This window comes from Sorex araneus, chromosome 3 (assembly GCF_027595985.1).
Source record: "Sorex araneus isolate mSorAra2 chromosome 3, mSorAra2.pri, whole genome shotgun sequence".
Taxonomy (NCBI): Eukaryota; Metazoa; Chordata; class Mammalia; order Eulipotyphla; family Soricidae; genus Sorex; species Sorex araneus.
Genome location: NC_073304.1, coordinates 167,002,999 through 167,015,220, shown reverse-complemented (window position 1 = coordinate 167,015,220; position 12,222 = coordinate 167,002,999). Strand labels below are relative to the sequence as shown.

Below are 12,222 nucleotides of genomic sequence, written 5' to 3'. Positions count from 1 at the left end.
TAAAAGGGCACTGAATTTTTGTAGACAAGAGGGAGTTGATTAAAAAGAAAAAAGGAGGGGCCGGAGCGATAGCACAGCGGGTAGGGCATTTGCCTTGCACGCGGCCGACCCAGGTTCGATCCCCGGCATCCCATATGGTCCCCCGAGCACCGCCAGGAGTAATTCCTGAGTGCAAAGCCAGGAGTAACCCCTGAGCATCGCTGGGTGTGACCCAAAAAGCAAAAAAAAAAAAAAAAAAAAAAAAGGAGGGGGAGGGGCTTTGGAATCAGAGACCTGGCTAAAACTGTGATGTAAATAGCTCCTTCTAGTCAGAAATGCATTCACCTCAGAGCCATTTGGGTTTATGTATGTATTAAAAAAAAAGACACAGAGGAACCGGGAAGGAGATTTCTAACGAGATGGATTCTGAGAAAACCCTACTTTGAGCCAGAAGGTGGAAATGAAGTTGCGTCAGCCTCGACTCATTTCCTAAAGAAAACAAAAACATGGCTTTTCTAAGGAAGGAATTAGCCTGAGCGATATGGGCAACGTTGTTTATTCTTATCTCGGGATGTGTGGTGTGCTTCATGCGGGGCGGCATCTATCTTGCGATGCCAGGGCCATGCCAAGCTATTTATGGAGAGAAAAGAAGTGTTTGCCGCGGCGCTGAGCTGAGCTGGCCAAACGCAGGCAACCCTCGTTTGCCACTGAGCCTGCGGAAGGGGCCTGGTTGGGCATCCTGGTATTGTGCTCTAGGAACTGTCCACAGGGCTGATGGTGACTCTTTCCCACCACCCAGGCAGTGAGTGGCCGGTGGTGGCAAGGAAGGGAGAGGTCAGTGTGAAGTGAGAGTTGGAGAGGCCGCAGGAAGTGTCTCTGAGGACCTGCAGACCAGGTACTCAGAACACCTGCGGTGGTGGAGTTAGGACAAAGACCAGCAAAACTGCAGATAATTCTTCCCACAAATAAGCAGCTTTTTGGCATAACCTCTCAGGTAACCAATTTGTCCTGGGTTGCCTAAGATTTCCCTAGTTTAAGCACCAAGAGTGCCAAGTTAGAAGTAAGTCAGATGGTTCACCACGCTACTATCCACTCACTCATTTGTGGTATCACTCATACTCACTATTTCTTTGTTGGTTGTCAATTTGGCCTACACCAGAGGTGCTCAGGGGTTACTCCTGGCTCTGCTCTCAGCAACCACTCCTGGCAGGCTCAGGGGATCGTACATGGTGCCAGGGAGGGATTGAATGTGTGCAAGGCAAGCACCCTACCCACTACACTATCTCTCTGGCCGCTATTTCCCATTTCTTACCTCCATGCTGGGAAGAGAGAATCTGTGACCTCTTAATGTAGAGGAAACAGTAATATGTCTTCCCGTTAGGATAATAAAACTCTGAAACAGCGAAGATATTGTCAAACTCTCTTTCAATTGTTTGCTTCAGGCTAAAAGAAAAATGGAAGGAAGTTTCCTATTCTCAGATGCCATTCTGAGCCAGTAATTCATTTCATAACTCATTTTCATTTGTTCTGTCTCTGCCCCCTCTCTCTTCTCTCTTCCTCTCTCTCTCATTTTCTCTCTCATACTGTCTCTCTTTAAATTTTAAATTTTCCTACTTTAAATTTTCTATGTTGGATACGATGAGTGCATTTTTGAAATATACTTTCCTTAGTTAAAAAAAAAAAGAATCGGGTATATAATTGATACTCTGAGTTCAAAAGCATTTTATATTTAAAAAAAAATCCCACCAAACAAACCTTTCTTTTACAAATTGCCCCTTGACCTTCCATTCTGAAACAAAGATCACCATGCCCACCCGCCCCCTCTCTTCCCCCGCAGTAAGGCGAGTCAGAACAGCACGATGAAGGCTAAAGGAAAGAAAGGACTTTCCTGACGTCCCTTTATTCCAAGAGATTCCTGGGCAGAAGCCTTTCTGGACTCGACGTGCTGGTTCCTAGGTCACCGTGTGCATAGAAGGAAGCAGAAACTCGTCCACGGGGGCGCAGGAGGGGGGCGCCGAGGATGCATCTTCTCTCCCCAGGCAAGTGGAGAAGATGAGCAGTGACCCCCCACAGGCCAGGAAGAACCCGGCCGCCCAGCCCAGGAAGAGAGCGTCTCCGAATTCCCACCGAGGCACGATCTCCGGGACGCGGTCATCCCAGAAGTCCTGGATGGTGGCATGGGCCACCCAGGAGACTGGCACAAGGGTGGTGACGGAAGCTGAGAGCTCCAGGGTGCCCCCCAGCAGGCAGAGTCGCCTCTTCTCTCCCCAGCGGATCCGGTGGAACTGGGAGCACTCGAACCCCAGGCTTGCCAGTAGAAGGCCCAGGAGGCCCAGCCCCTGCGAGGCCACCATGAGGATGCGCGCTACCTGCAGCTCGGCGGGCATGGCCAAGAAGGACTCAAAGGCTTTGCACACGCTGCCGACCTCCTCCTGCTCCACGCAGGCCTCCCACAGCCCCAGGCTCCACGTCTCCATCTCGTTGAGGTCCAGGTTGAGCGTCTTCCACTGCGGCAGGAGCAGGGTGGCACAGGAGCAGCCCCAGCCCAGCAGCGTGAGCGCCAGGCCCCCCAGCTGCGCCTGCCCCCGGCAGCTCCGGGCCATGGTGGCTCCCGGCGAGGCGCGCAGAGAGAAGTGCTGGACGGGGCCCGGGCCCCGGAGGCGGGAGGGATGGGGAGGAAGCTGCGGGGACGGGCTCTGCGTTCCCACCGGATTCCGGTTTCCGCGTAGCTCGGGCAGCTGCGGAGGCAGGTGCCTGGGACGCGGCTGAGCCGGGGTGTGCGCAGGCTGGGGGAGGTGCGGGTTCCCACGGAGGGGCCCCTGGCAGGCCCAGGAGCCTGCCCGGGAGAAGCCACCGGGCCACTTCTGGGAAAGAAATGCCCGACTTTGAAGTTAGAATCACACCCGGTGTTGGGAGGAAGAGGATGATGTTGTGGGAATGTACAGTGACGTCACCCTTGTGCCACAGCACATCTGACTTTTAGCTATAGAATAATCGAGGGGCTGGGGAGAGAGTCAGAGACACAGACAGACAGAGACAGAGACGGAGAGACAGAGACAGACAGAGAGAGAGCGAGAGAGAGAGAGAGAGAGACAGAGACAGAGACAGAGACAGAGAGAGAGCGCACGCAGGGCTTAGGAGGGCATTTGCCCTGCATGGGTCAGGCCCAGGTTGGATGCCCAGCACTACAGATGATCCTATGAGCACTGCCAGGTGTGATCTCTGAGCACAGAACTAGGAGTAAGCCCTGAGCACTGCCTGGTATGTCCCCAAACAAAACTTTTTGTTTGTTTTTTTTTTGTTTTGTGGCCATACCCAGCACCTATTACAGTACTCCGGGGTCATTCTCCTGCAGTTTGGGGTGGGGGGAGATTATGTGGTATTGGGGATTGAACCTGGAGCTCCGACATGCAAAGCCTATATTCAATCCTTTGAGACATCTCCCTGGCCACAGAAGCCATTTTTCTTTTCTTTTGGTTTAGTTAGGTTTGGGGGCCATACCTGGTGTGCCCAGGAGCTATTCCTGGCTCTGCGTTCACAAATTGATTCCTACTGGTGTCAGGGAATCAACCTTAACTCCTATATTCTCTCTTCAGCCCAAGGCATCTGTTTTGTGTTTTTGTTGTTGTTTATTTTGGGCCACACCCTGTGCTCAGGGTTTACTCCTGGCTCTGTGCTCATGGATCACTCCTGGTGGGACTCAGGGCACCATATGGTGTGCTGAGGATAAAATCCAGTCAGTCATGTGCAAGGCAAGCACCCTACCCACCATACTATTTTTCCACCCCTCAAGGCAACAAACCATTTTTTTTTCTTTTTGGGTCACACCTGACGATGCACAGGAGTTACTCCTGGCTCTGCACTCAGGAATTACTCCTGGTGGTGCTCAGGGGACCATATGGGATGCTGGGAATCGAACCCGGGTCGGCCGCGTGCAAGGCAAATGCCCTATCTGCTATGCTATCGCTCCAGCCCCCAACAACCTTTTTTTTTTTTTTTTTTCTGTTTAGGTCACACCTGGCAATGCACAGGGGTTACTCCTAGCTCTGCACTCAGGAATTACCCCTGACGGTGCTCAGGGGACCATATGGGATGCTGGGAATTGAACCCGGGTCAGCCGCGTGCAAGGCAAACGCCCTACCCGCTGTGCTATTGCTCCAGCCCCCCAACAAACCATTTTAAAGGAATGTAATAAAAGGAAGTTTAGGGGCTGGAGCGATAGCACAACGGGTAGGGCGTTTGCCTTGCATGTGGCCGACCCGGGTTCAATTCCCAGCATCCCATATGGTCCCCTGAGCACCGTCAGGGGTAATTCCTGAGTGCAGAGCTAGGAGTAACCCCTGTGCATTGCCAGGTGTGACTCAAAAAGCAAAAAAAAAAAAAAAAAAAAGGAAGTTTAATCATCTAAAAATCATTCTTTATATCAGTGATATCAGTGAATAAAACAGGTGACCCAACAGTATGTAGAGTACATAGAATCCAATTTTCACACGAAAGTACATTTAAGGGCTAGTGCCGAGGTTCAATCCCAGGCACTGCATGGTTCCCTGAGAGACTGCCAGGAGAGACCCCAAAGGTCCATAAGTGCTGCTGGGGTAAGCCAAAGACAACTGAACCAAAACAACAATCAACAAGAGCACCGTTATCTGGGTATCCTCCATCACATCACCTTAACCAGGGTCATTTCTGTGGTGGGGCTATACTTTTTTTCACCTTTATTTGTGCTTATCTAGGCAGTTCACAATTTTTATGAATCTGCCACTTAGTATCCGTGTAGGGAGAAATTAATGGCAGATCAGATCGCCACCCCCCACCCCGCCCCCTTCAAGGAATCTAACCCAAACCCAGAAGGGAAGTGAGTCCACGGCAGAGGTAAAGAGATGGCGTCAGGCCTGCTCAGTTCCTATTTTATTCTGCTGACAGGAGGCACGTCCTGACAAGAAAGCAAATAGTTTGCATTTACTGAGGGTGACTAAGTGCCAGGCTTTGATTAGATCCAGATTGGATTTTCACACCATCATTGTCATACATGTTATGTGCCGAACTTCCATAAGTAACAGACCTTACTCCTAAGCCAAATGGCTCGAGTAGAGATATTTCATGTTCTTGTCACCCCCCCCCCCAATGAGGTGGTCAGTGGTGAGAGATGCAGAGAGGTGAGCACTGTTCTCTGAATGCTCCTTTTCTGATTTTTCTTTTTTTCCTGGCCATACCCAATAATATTCAGGGGTAATTTCTGGCTCTGAACTCAGGAATCACTCCTGACAGTGCTCTGAAGACCAGATGGGATTCCGGGATCAAACTTGGGTGGCTCCCGTGGAAGACAAACACCCTATCCACTGTACTATTGCTCCAGCCCCCTTTTCTTTTCATGTCACACCCAGTGTGCTCAGGGATTATTCCTCATTAGGTACTCTGGGGTTACTCCCCAACAGTGCTATTGGGACCGTGCAGCGCCAGGGATCAAACCATTCTTCATTTACTTCCACAATAATAACGACCGTTTTTATTCCCTTATTTATTTATTTATTTTTTTGCTTTTTGGGTCACACCCAGTGATGCTTAGGGGTTACTCCTGGCTTTGCACTCAGGAATTACTCCTGGCGGTGCTGGGGGGACCATATGGGATGCCGGGGATCGAACCCGGGTCGGCCGCGTGCAAGGCAAACGCCCTACCCGCTGTGCTATGGCTCCGGCCCCTTCCCTTATTTTTGATGCCTGACCTAGCACATGGTTGTTACCTAGAAATGACTTAGTAAATATGGAATACAAGTTTTCCAGGTTCTTTCTCACCACCATGTGTTAAGAACAGCATTTAATAGAATTCCAAATTAGTTTGATAGCTCAACACTGAAGTTAATCTGGTTTTCTAGGGAGAGGTGCCTCCCAGGATGTTAGATACTTTTTGTGGGTTTTTTTGGGGGGAGGAAGGTGGCGGTAGGGGGATGGGCACAGCTGACTGTGCTCAGGACTTTCTCTGCCATCAGGGATTGCTCCTGGTGGTTTTGGGGACCATCTGGGGGTGCTAGGGATCAAAACCCTGTTGGGCTGCGTGCAAGATAAGTGCCCTATACACTGTGCTATCACTCTGACCCCATGCTTCCTGTTTTAACTCATTTCACTTCCTTTCCTCATGCCACAGGAAGCTGCCCTTGTCTCATTAAGATAAGCAGATTTGTGGCCTGGGAGATAACTGAATAGGCTCGGCCTGTAAGAACTACCTGTTTGAACCCCAGGACTTGATGATTCCCCAAACACCTCCGGATGTGGTTACCCCCATCCAAGAAAAAAAAAAAGAATAAAAAATAGGTTGTCCTACAGACACTTACAATCGACCAAGATCAAGGGACATAGCTCAGTGGCAGAGCACTTTTTTTTTTTTTGCTTTTTGGGTCACGCCCAGCGATGCTCAGGGGTTACTCCTGGCTCTGCACTCAGGAATCACTCCTGGCGGTGCTTGGGGAACCACATGGGATGCCGGGGATCGAACCCAGGTCGGCTGCATGCAAGGCAAACGCCCTATCCACTGTACTATTACTTCGGCCCCAGAGGCTGAGCATTTGCTTCATACAGGTGAAGCTCTGGGTTCAACCTCCCGCACTGCAAAAATGGAAACAAAACCCAAACCAGACTTCCCAGTGGAATAGTGCTATGATAAGAGCATCTGAGTTGCAGGCACTTAGTCATGAGTTCGAATCACAGATGGCTCATATGTGCCAAGTACTATCCTGGTGTTTGATTGAGCCTGACAGCTCTGCTCTCTGAAGTCCTCTGTGTGCTAGCTCTTTCCGGCTGTGCCACAGCTAGATGTGTGTAAGTACCACACACACACACACACACACACGTGATCTCCAGAGAGCACTGCAATTAAAAAAGATGTGCAAACACCATAGTTTGGAAATGTGGTTTCTGGCAAGCATGTGTGTGAGTCACTGTCACTGAATGTCACTGTCATCCCATTGCTCATCGATTTGTTCGAGCGGGCACCAGTAACGTCTCTCATTGAGAGACTTATAGTTACTGTTTTGGGCATATCCAATACGCACGAGTAGCTTGCCAGGCTCTGCCGCGCGGGCTCCATACTCTCGGTAGCTTGCCGGGCTCTCCGAGAGGGGCAGAGGAATTGAATTCGGGTTGGCCGAGTGAAAGGCAAACGCCCAACTGCTGTGCTATCGCTCCAGCCCCCCACCTCCGCCACTCCTGTCAGGACCACAATTACATCTGTGAGTGTGTGCCTCAATTCAGAGTGCCTGTGTGCAATTGCAGTGTGCAAACTCTGCAATGAAGAGCTCAAACTCAGTGTGCACCACTCAGGGTGTACCACGGCCAAGTGTGCAAGCACCACAGCCAAATATGCAACCTGCTGTGTGACCTCCAGCAAGTGCCAATCAAAATGTGTGCACACCATGGGACTGGAGTGATAGAATAGCAGGTAGGGTGCCAGACCTAGATCTTGCATGCGACACCCCATATGGTTCCCTCAGCACCACCAGGAATGATTCTTGAGTGCAGAGCCAGGAGTAACCTCGGAGCATTACCAGGTGTGACCCCCAAACAAAACAAAACAAGTATGTGAGCATCATAGCTGGGCGAGTGTGTAACACCCAGTTATCAGCAACATCATCAACAACTGTGTAATCTCTGGGTGGCTAGGGGAAGATCCGGTGACTTTCCCTCTCACCGCCTGGGTTCAGTGCACTTGGGCCGCTTGCCCATTTGGGTCAGCCCATGCCATGGGTGGACGGAGGAAACTAGGGCCGAGCTGGTTGATGGTCAGTTGCCGTTTATTCCATTCTCCCCATGTGCCTGTTCCAGTCTCACTAAGCTCCCCATTCTCGTCTCACACTGGCCCTCATTCCTGTCTCCTCCTGTCTCTCCTGCTCATCTCTCCGTGCTCCATCTTGCAGCCGCATCGCTTGTCTCTCCGCACGCCTGCTCTTGAATTCTTCCCCTACATTCTTCTCCCTCTGTTCCTCCCTCTGTCTTACTAGTCTCTCCATGATCCATCTTGCTGCCCTGGTCTCTCTCTCTCTCCAGCTCCCCATATTGGGAGTAGTCACCACACCCATCCTGGCAGCAAAATCAATATAAGAAAGCCCTTCCTTTGCTCATGGGCAAAATACCACTTATGGTGTTTTTCTCCTTTCCTTAGTCCAATAACTTAATTAACATATTAATTCTATTTTTTAATATTAGTTATTTTGTATGGACACAGTAAGAAGTACATTGAACTTGTAGGGTGGCTCTCCTGGGGACATCTCGCCACAGACTCAGACTACAGTGCTCAGGCCAGATTAATCATTCCTAACCCTAGCAGGGTTCAAATCTAGTTATTACTTTTTGGATCATGACAGCATTTTTCCATGACCATGCTCTTAACTTATAGTTAAGCATGATGGCACTTTGGCCAGGCCCATTTTGATGCCAGGGTAGCACATAGCTCACAGCTTGCCCTGGGTTCATCCAATCCCTTTTCAGGACCCAGCTTTTGGGGTGCTAGGAAGTAAGGACAGCTGAGGCTTAGGTCGAGAGAACAGATGCCCCGGAGGTAATATTATCTGGTCAATTAACTCCCATGTTACAAAAACATAGCATTAACTGTCCTCTTGAGCCCATACAGAAAGGATATTGCTCTGAATTAACTATGCAAAGGAGAAGAGAAAAACAGTATTTACAAGTCAACAGAGCACAAAGAAAAAGGTTATAAGTAAACACAGAGGAATGGGAGCACTGTGATGGGAGTAACCCAATAAACCTAAGCTCCCTGTGGCAAGGCAGAAAGGACAAACCAATGTTATCCTACAAACAACAATGAAGGAAAGTGGGGAGGGAATAAAAAAATGGAGAAATAAAAAAAAATATTGGCTTTAGGGTCAATATCTATTGAGCTTAACCCTCATAAGATACTTGAAAAATTAAAGAGGGGCAAGGGATGTAACTCAGTAGTAGAGTCCTGTGATGTAACTCAGTGGCAGAATGCTTGTCTTGCATGTATGAGGTCCTGGGTTTGATCCCCATGTTAAAAAAAAAAAGACATTTAAATTAAAGCAGTTCATGTTTATAGTAGAATATAAATAGTAACATAATAGAATAGTAAAGCAGTCACTGTATCACTGTTATCCCATTGCTCATCAATTTTGTTTGAGCAGGCACCAGTCACTATCCATTGTGTATACTTGTATCGAATACACCACAGGTAGCTTGCTAGGCTCTGCCATGCAGCAGGATACTCTCGGTAGCTTGCCAGGCTACATGTATATAACAGAAACATAGTAAAATAGAAAAGAATGAATACCATTAAGTATACCACTGCTCTGGTGTACATTATTTACTTCTGTATACTTGATTTTGTTTTTTAAGCAAGAAAGTTTTAATTGAAATGTATTTAGAAACATGTGATGGGAGAGAAAGGAGAAGTACATGGTCGGGAGAACATGGACTTCTCCAGAGTAGAAATAAGCAAGCAAAGGAGCAGAGAGACAAGGAAGCAAGATACATGTTAAGGGAAGAACATGAACTTGAAGAGCAAGCCGATAGTTGTTTTATTTATTTATGTATTTATGTATTTATTTATTTATTTCACTGTCACTGTCATCCCGTTGCTCATCGATTTGTTCAAGCGGGCACCAGTAACGTCTCTCATTGAGAGACTTATTGTTACTGTTTTTGGCATAGCCAATATGCACGGGTAGGTTGCCAGGCTCTGCTGCGTGGGCTTGATAACTCTCGGTAGCTTGCCGGGCTCTCCGAGAGGGGCGGAGGAACCAAACTCGGGTTGGCCGCGTGAAAGGCGATCGCCCAACTGCTGTGCTATCGCTCCAGCCCCATTTATTTATTTATTTATTTATTTATTTAGCTTTTTGGGTCATACCAGGTAATGCACAGGGGTTATTCCTGGTTCATGCACTCAGGAATTACTCCTGGTGGTGCTCCGGGGACCATATGAGATGCTGGGAATCAAACTTGGGTCGGCCGCCTGCAAGGCAAACGTCCTCCCGCTGTGCTATTGCTCCAGCCCCCGATAGTTTTATTTTTATTTAAAAAATGGGATATGGTAATAGTATACTCATACACATCTTTTGGTGTGAAATGCATTTAAATAATGCAACGTGGATTGGAGACCTAGCACAGCAGGGAAGGTGCTTACTTCCTGCTTGCACGCAGGCAAGCTGGGCTTGGTCACCAGTGGTGCTATATGGTCCCCCCACCAGGAGTGATCCCTGAGTGCAGAGTCAGGAGTCAACCTTGAGCATTGTCAGGTGTGCCCCCTGCCCCAACCAAACAAAATAAATAATGCAACTTAATTTTTTGTTTGTTTTTTGGCCACACCCTTCAGTGGTCAGGGGTTACTCCTGGATCTACGTTCAAGAATCACTCCTGGGGATGCTCAGGGGACCACATAGAATGCCAAGGATTGAATACCAGTTGGCTGCATGCAAGGCTGCTGCCCTACCCATTGTATCACTCTGGCCCGCGACTTAATTTTTAAAGCTTTTAATAAAGTTAAGTTGTAATCTCTGATTAAAGTCCTAAATACTTTGTTCTAGTCCACATAGTACTGTAATATATTGTTTATTTGTTTTGGGACCACTACCAGCACTGCTCAGGGCTTAAGCCTGGCTCTGCACTTTGGGATTCTCTCCTTATGGTGCTCGGGGATTACATGGAGTGCAGGGGATGAAACCCTCTTGGGCCGAATGCAAGGTAACACCTTACCCGCTGTACTATCTCTCCAGTCCCCTGTAACTAATTTTTTTTTCACTTTTTTTTTTAATTTATTTTATTGAGTCACCAAGTGGAAAGTTACAAAGTTCTCAGGCTTATATCTCAGTTATACAATGCTCAAACACCCATCCCTTCACCAGTGCTTATATTCCACCACCAATAAAAAAACAAACAAACAAAAAAAAACAGTATACATCCCACACCTCACCCCCCAACCCCCCACCCCGTGCGTGAGTGATAATTTCACTTCCTTTTCTCTTTCCCTTGATTGCATTCCAGATTTCAACACACAACTCACTATTGTTGTTAGAGTTTCAAAACAGACTCACTATTTTTGTTGGAATTTATCCCCCAAGAATACAGCTCTATTAACAAGGAAATATTTGATAATAAGTTTTCACTGATGAGAATGAAGAGATAAAATGTTGTGCGGCCGCGGTTGCGGCCGCGCGGTTTACAATTTCTGTATTATAGTAATTAAGTCCGCGGAGATTTAAGTTGGAAAATGAATCATTTCCCTTCCTGGAACAGCATGTAGCAAAAGCTTAGTTCACAGTCTCCATACATGGGTGCAAGCACTTGCTGGAACCCCAAATCCTAAAGCTGTCTCTGGTTCCCGCTCGTTCCACATCCACCGGCTGTGCAGAGGCAAGGGCACCCAGGCCGAAACTCGGCTGGAGCCGAGCACGAGCCCCTGCTGGGGCTGCCCCGGTATCCCGCGGCTGTTTCAAGTTCAAAGCACCCTGTAACTAATTTTTAAAATATAGATAATATGATGTACAAGTCCTTCCCAACGAAGGACAAGTAGAGAGAGGCTTCTAAAATCTCAGGGCTAGGACGAATGGAGACGTTACTGAGACTGCTTGAGAAATTCGAGGATCAACGGGAGGATGATGATGATGATGATGATGATGATGTACAAGTATTTAATATGTATCCATAGTACATATTTTTAATATATGTACTTAATATGTATTTAAAATATGTACTTAAACTACGCAATATAAAGGTGTGCAATTACAGACCGACTTTTATTTATAAGCTGATGTCACTTCACTGCTCAACTCCAGAGGGCACCATTCTTATAGGCTGGTCACTGCAACCAAGGAGAACAACCAAGGAAAAAAAAGATGAAGCGCGCCCTAAGGTTCTTCCGGCTAGATAACATTTCTCAGGCAAATGTTACAAAGTTGAGAAAAGCTAGGACTGCTTATTAAATAGCTTTACATTTCTTGTAGTGAAAACAGGCGGGAAGAGAAAGTGTTTTTTTTTCCCCCCTTATTTGAAAGCAGCGGAGAAAACGCGTGTCGGAGCTTGCCAACCACTAGACTCCAGGAAAAGAAGACGCCGGGACAGTCGCGGTGCCTCCTGGGAGTTGTAGTTCCGCTGGCCTCCTGGAAAAGGCGACGCAGGCATAGCCGCGGTGCCTCCCGGGAGTTGTGGTTCCGCCCTGCGCGGCTGCTGGGCCCGGAGGACTCCGTTTCCCGGCAGGCTCTGCGCCGGGGCGGGCGGCGGGAG

The 12,222-nt window shown here is 48.2% G+C and overlaps 1 protein-coding gene across 1 annotated transcript; it reads right to left on the bottom strand.

Annotated features, from left to right (window-relative positions):
• Nucleotides 1–1,931: 1,931 nt before the first annotated feature.
• On the bottom strand, nucleotides 1,932–2,582 carry CLDN25 (claudin 25). Its single transcript, XM_004605051.2, has one exon. The coding sequence runs from the start codon at nucleotides 2,580–2,582 to the stop codon at nucleotides 1,932–1,934; it is 651 nt and encodes a 216-aa protein (XP_004605108.1).
• Between the last annotated feature and the right edge of the window lie 9,640 nt (nucleotides 2,583–12,222).

Coding starts and splice junctions, on each gene's coding strand:
- CLDN25 (XM_004605051.2), bottom strand. CDS start 2,582: ATGGCCCGGAGCTGCCGGGGGCAGGCGCAGCTGGGGGGCCTGGCGCTC.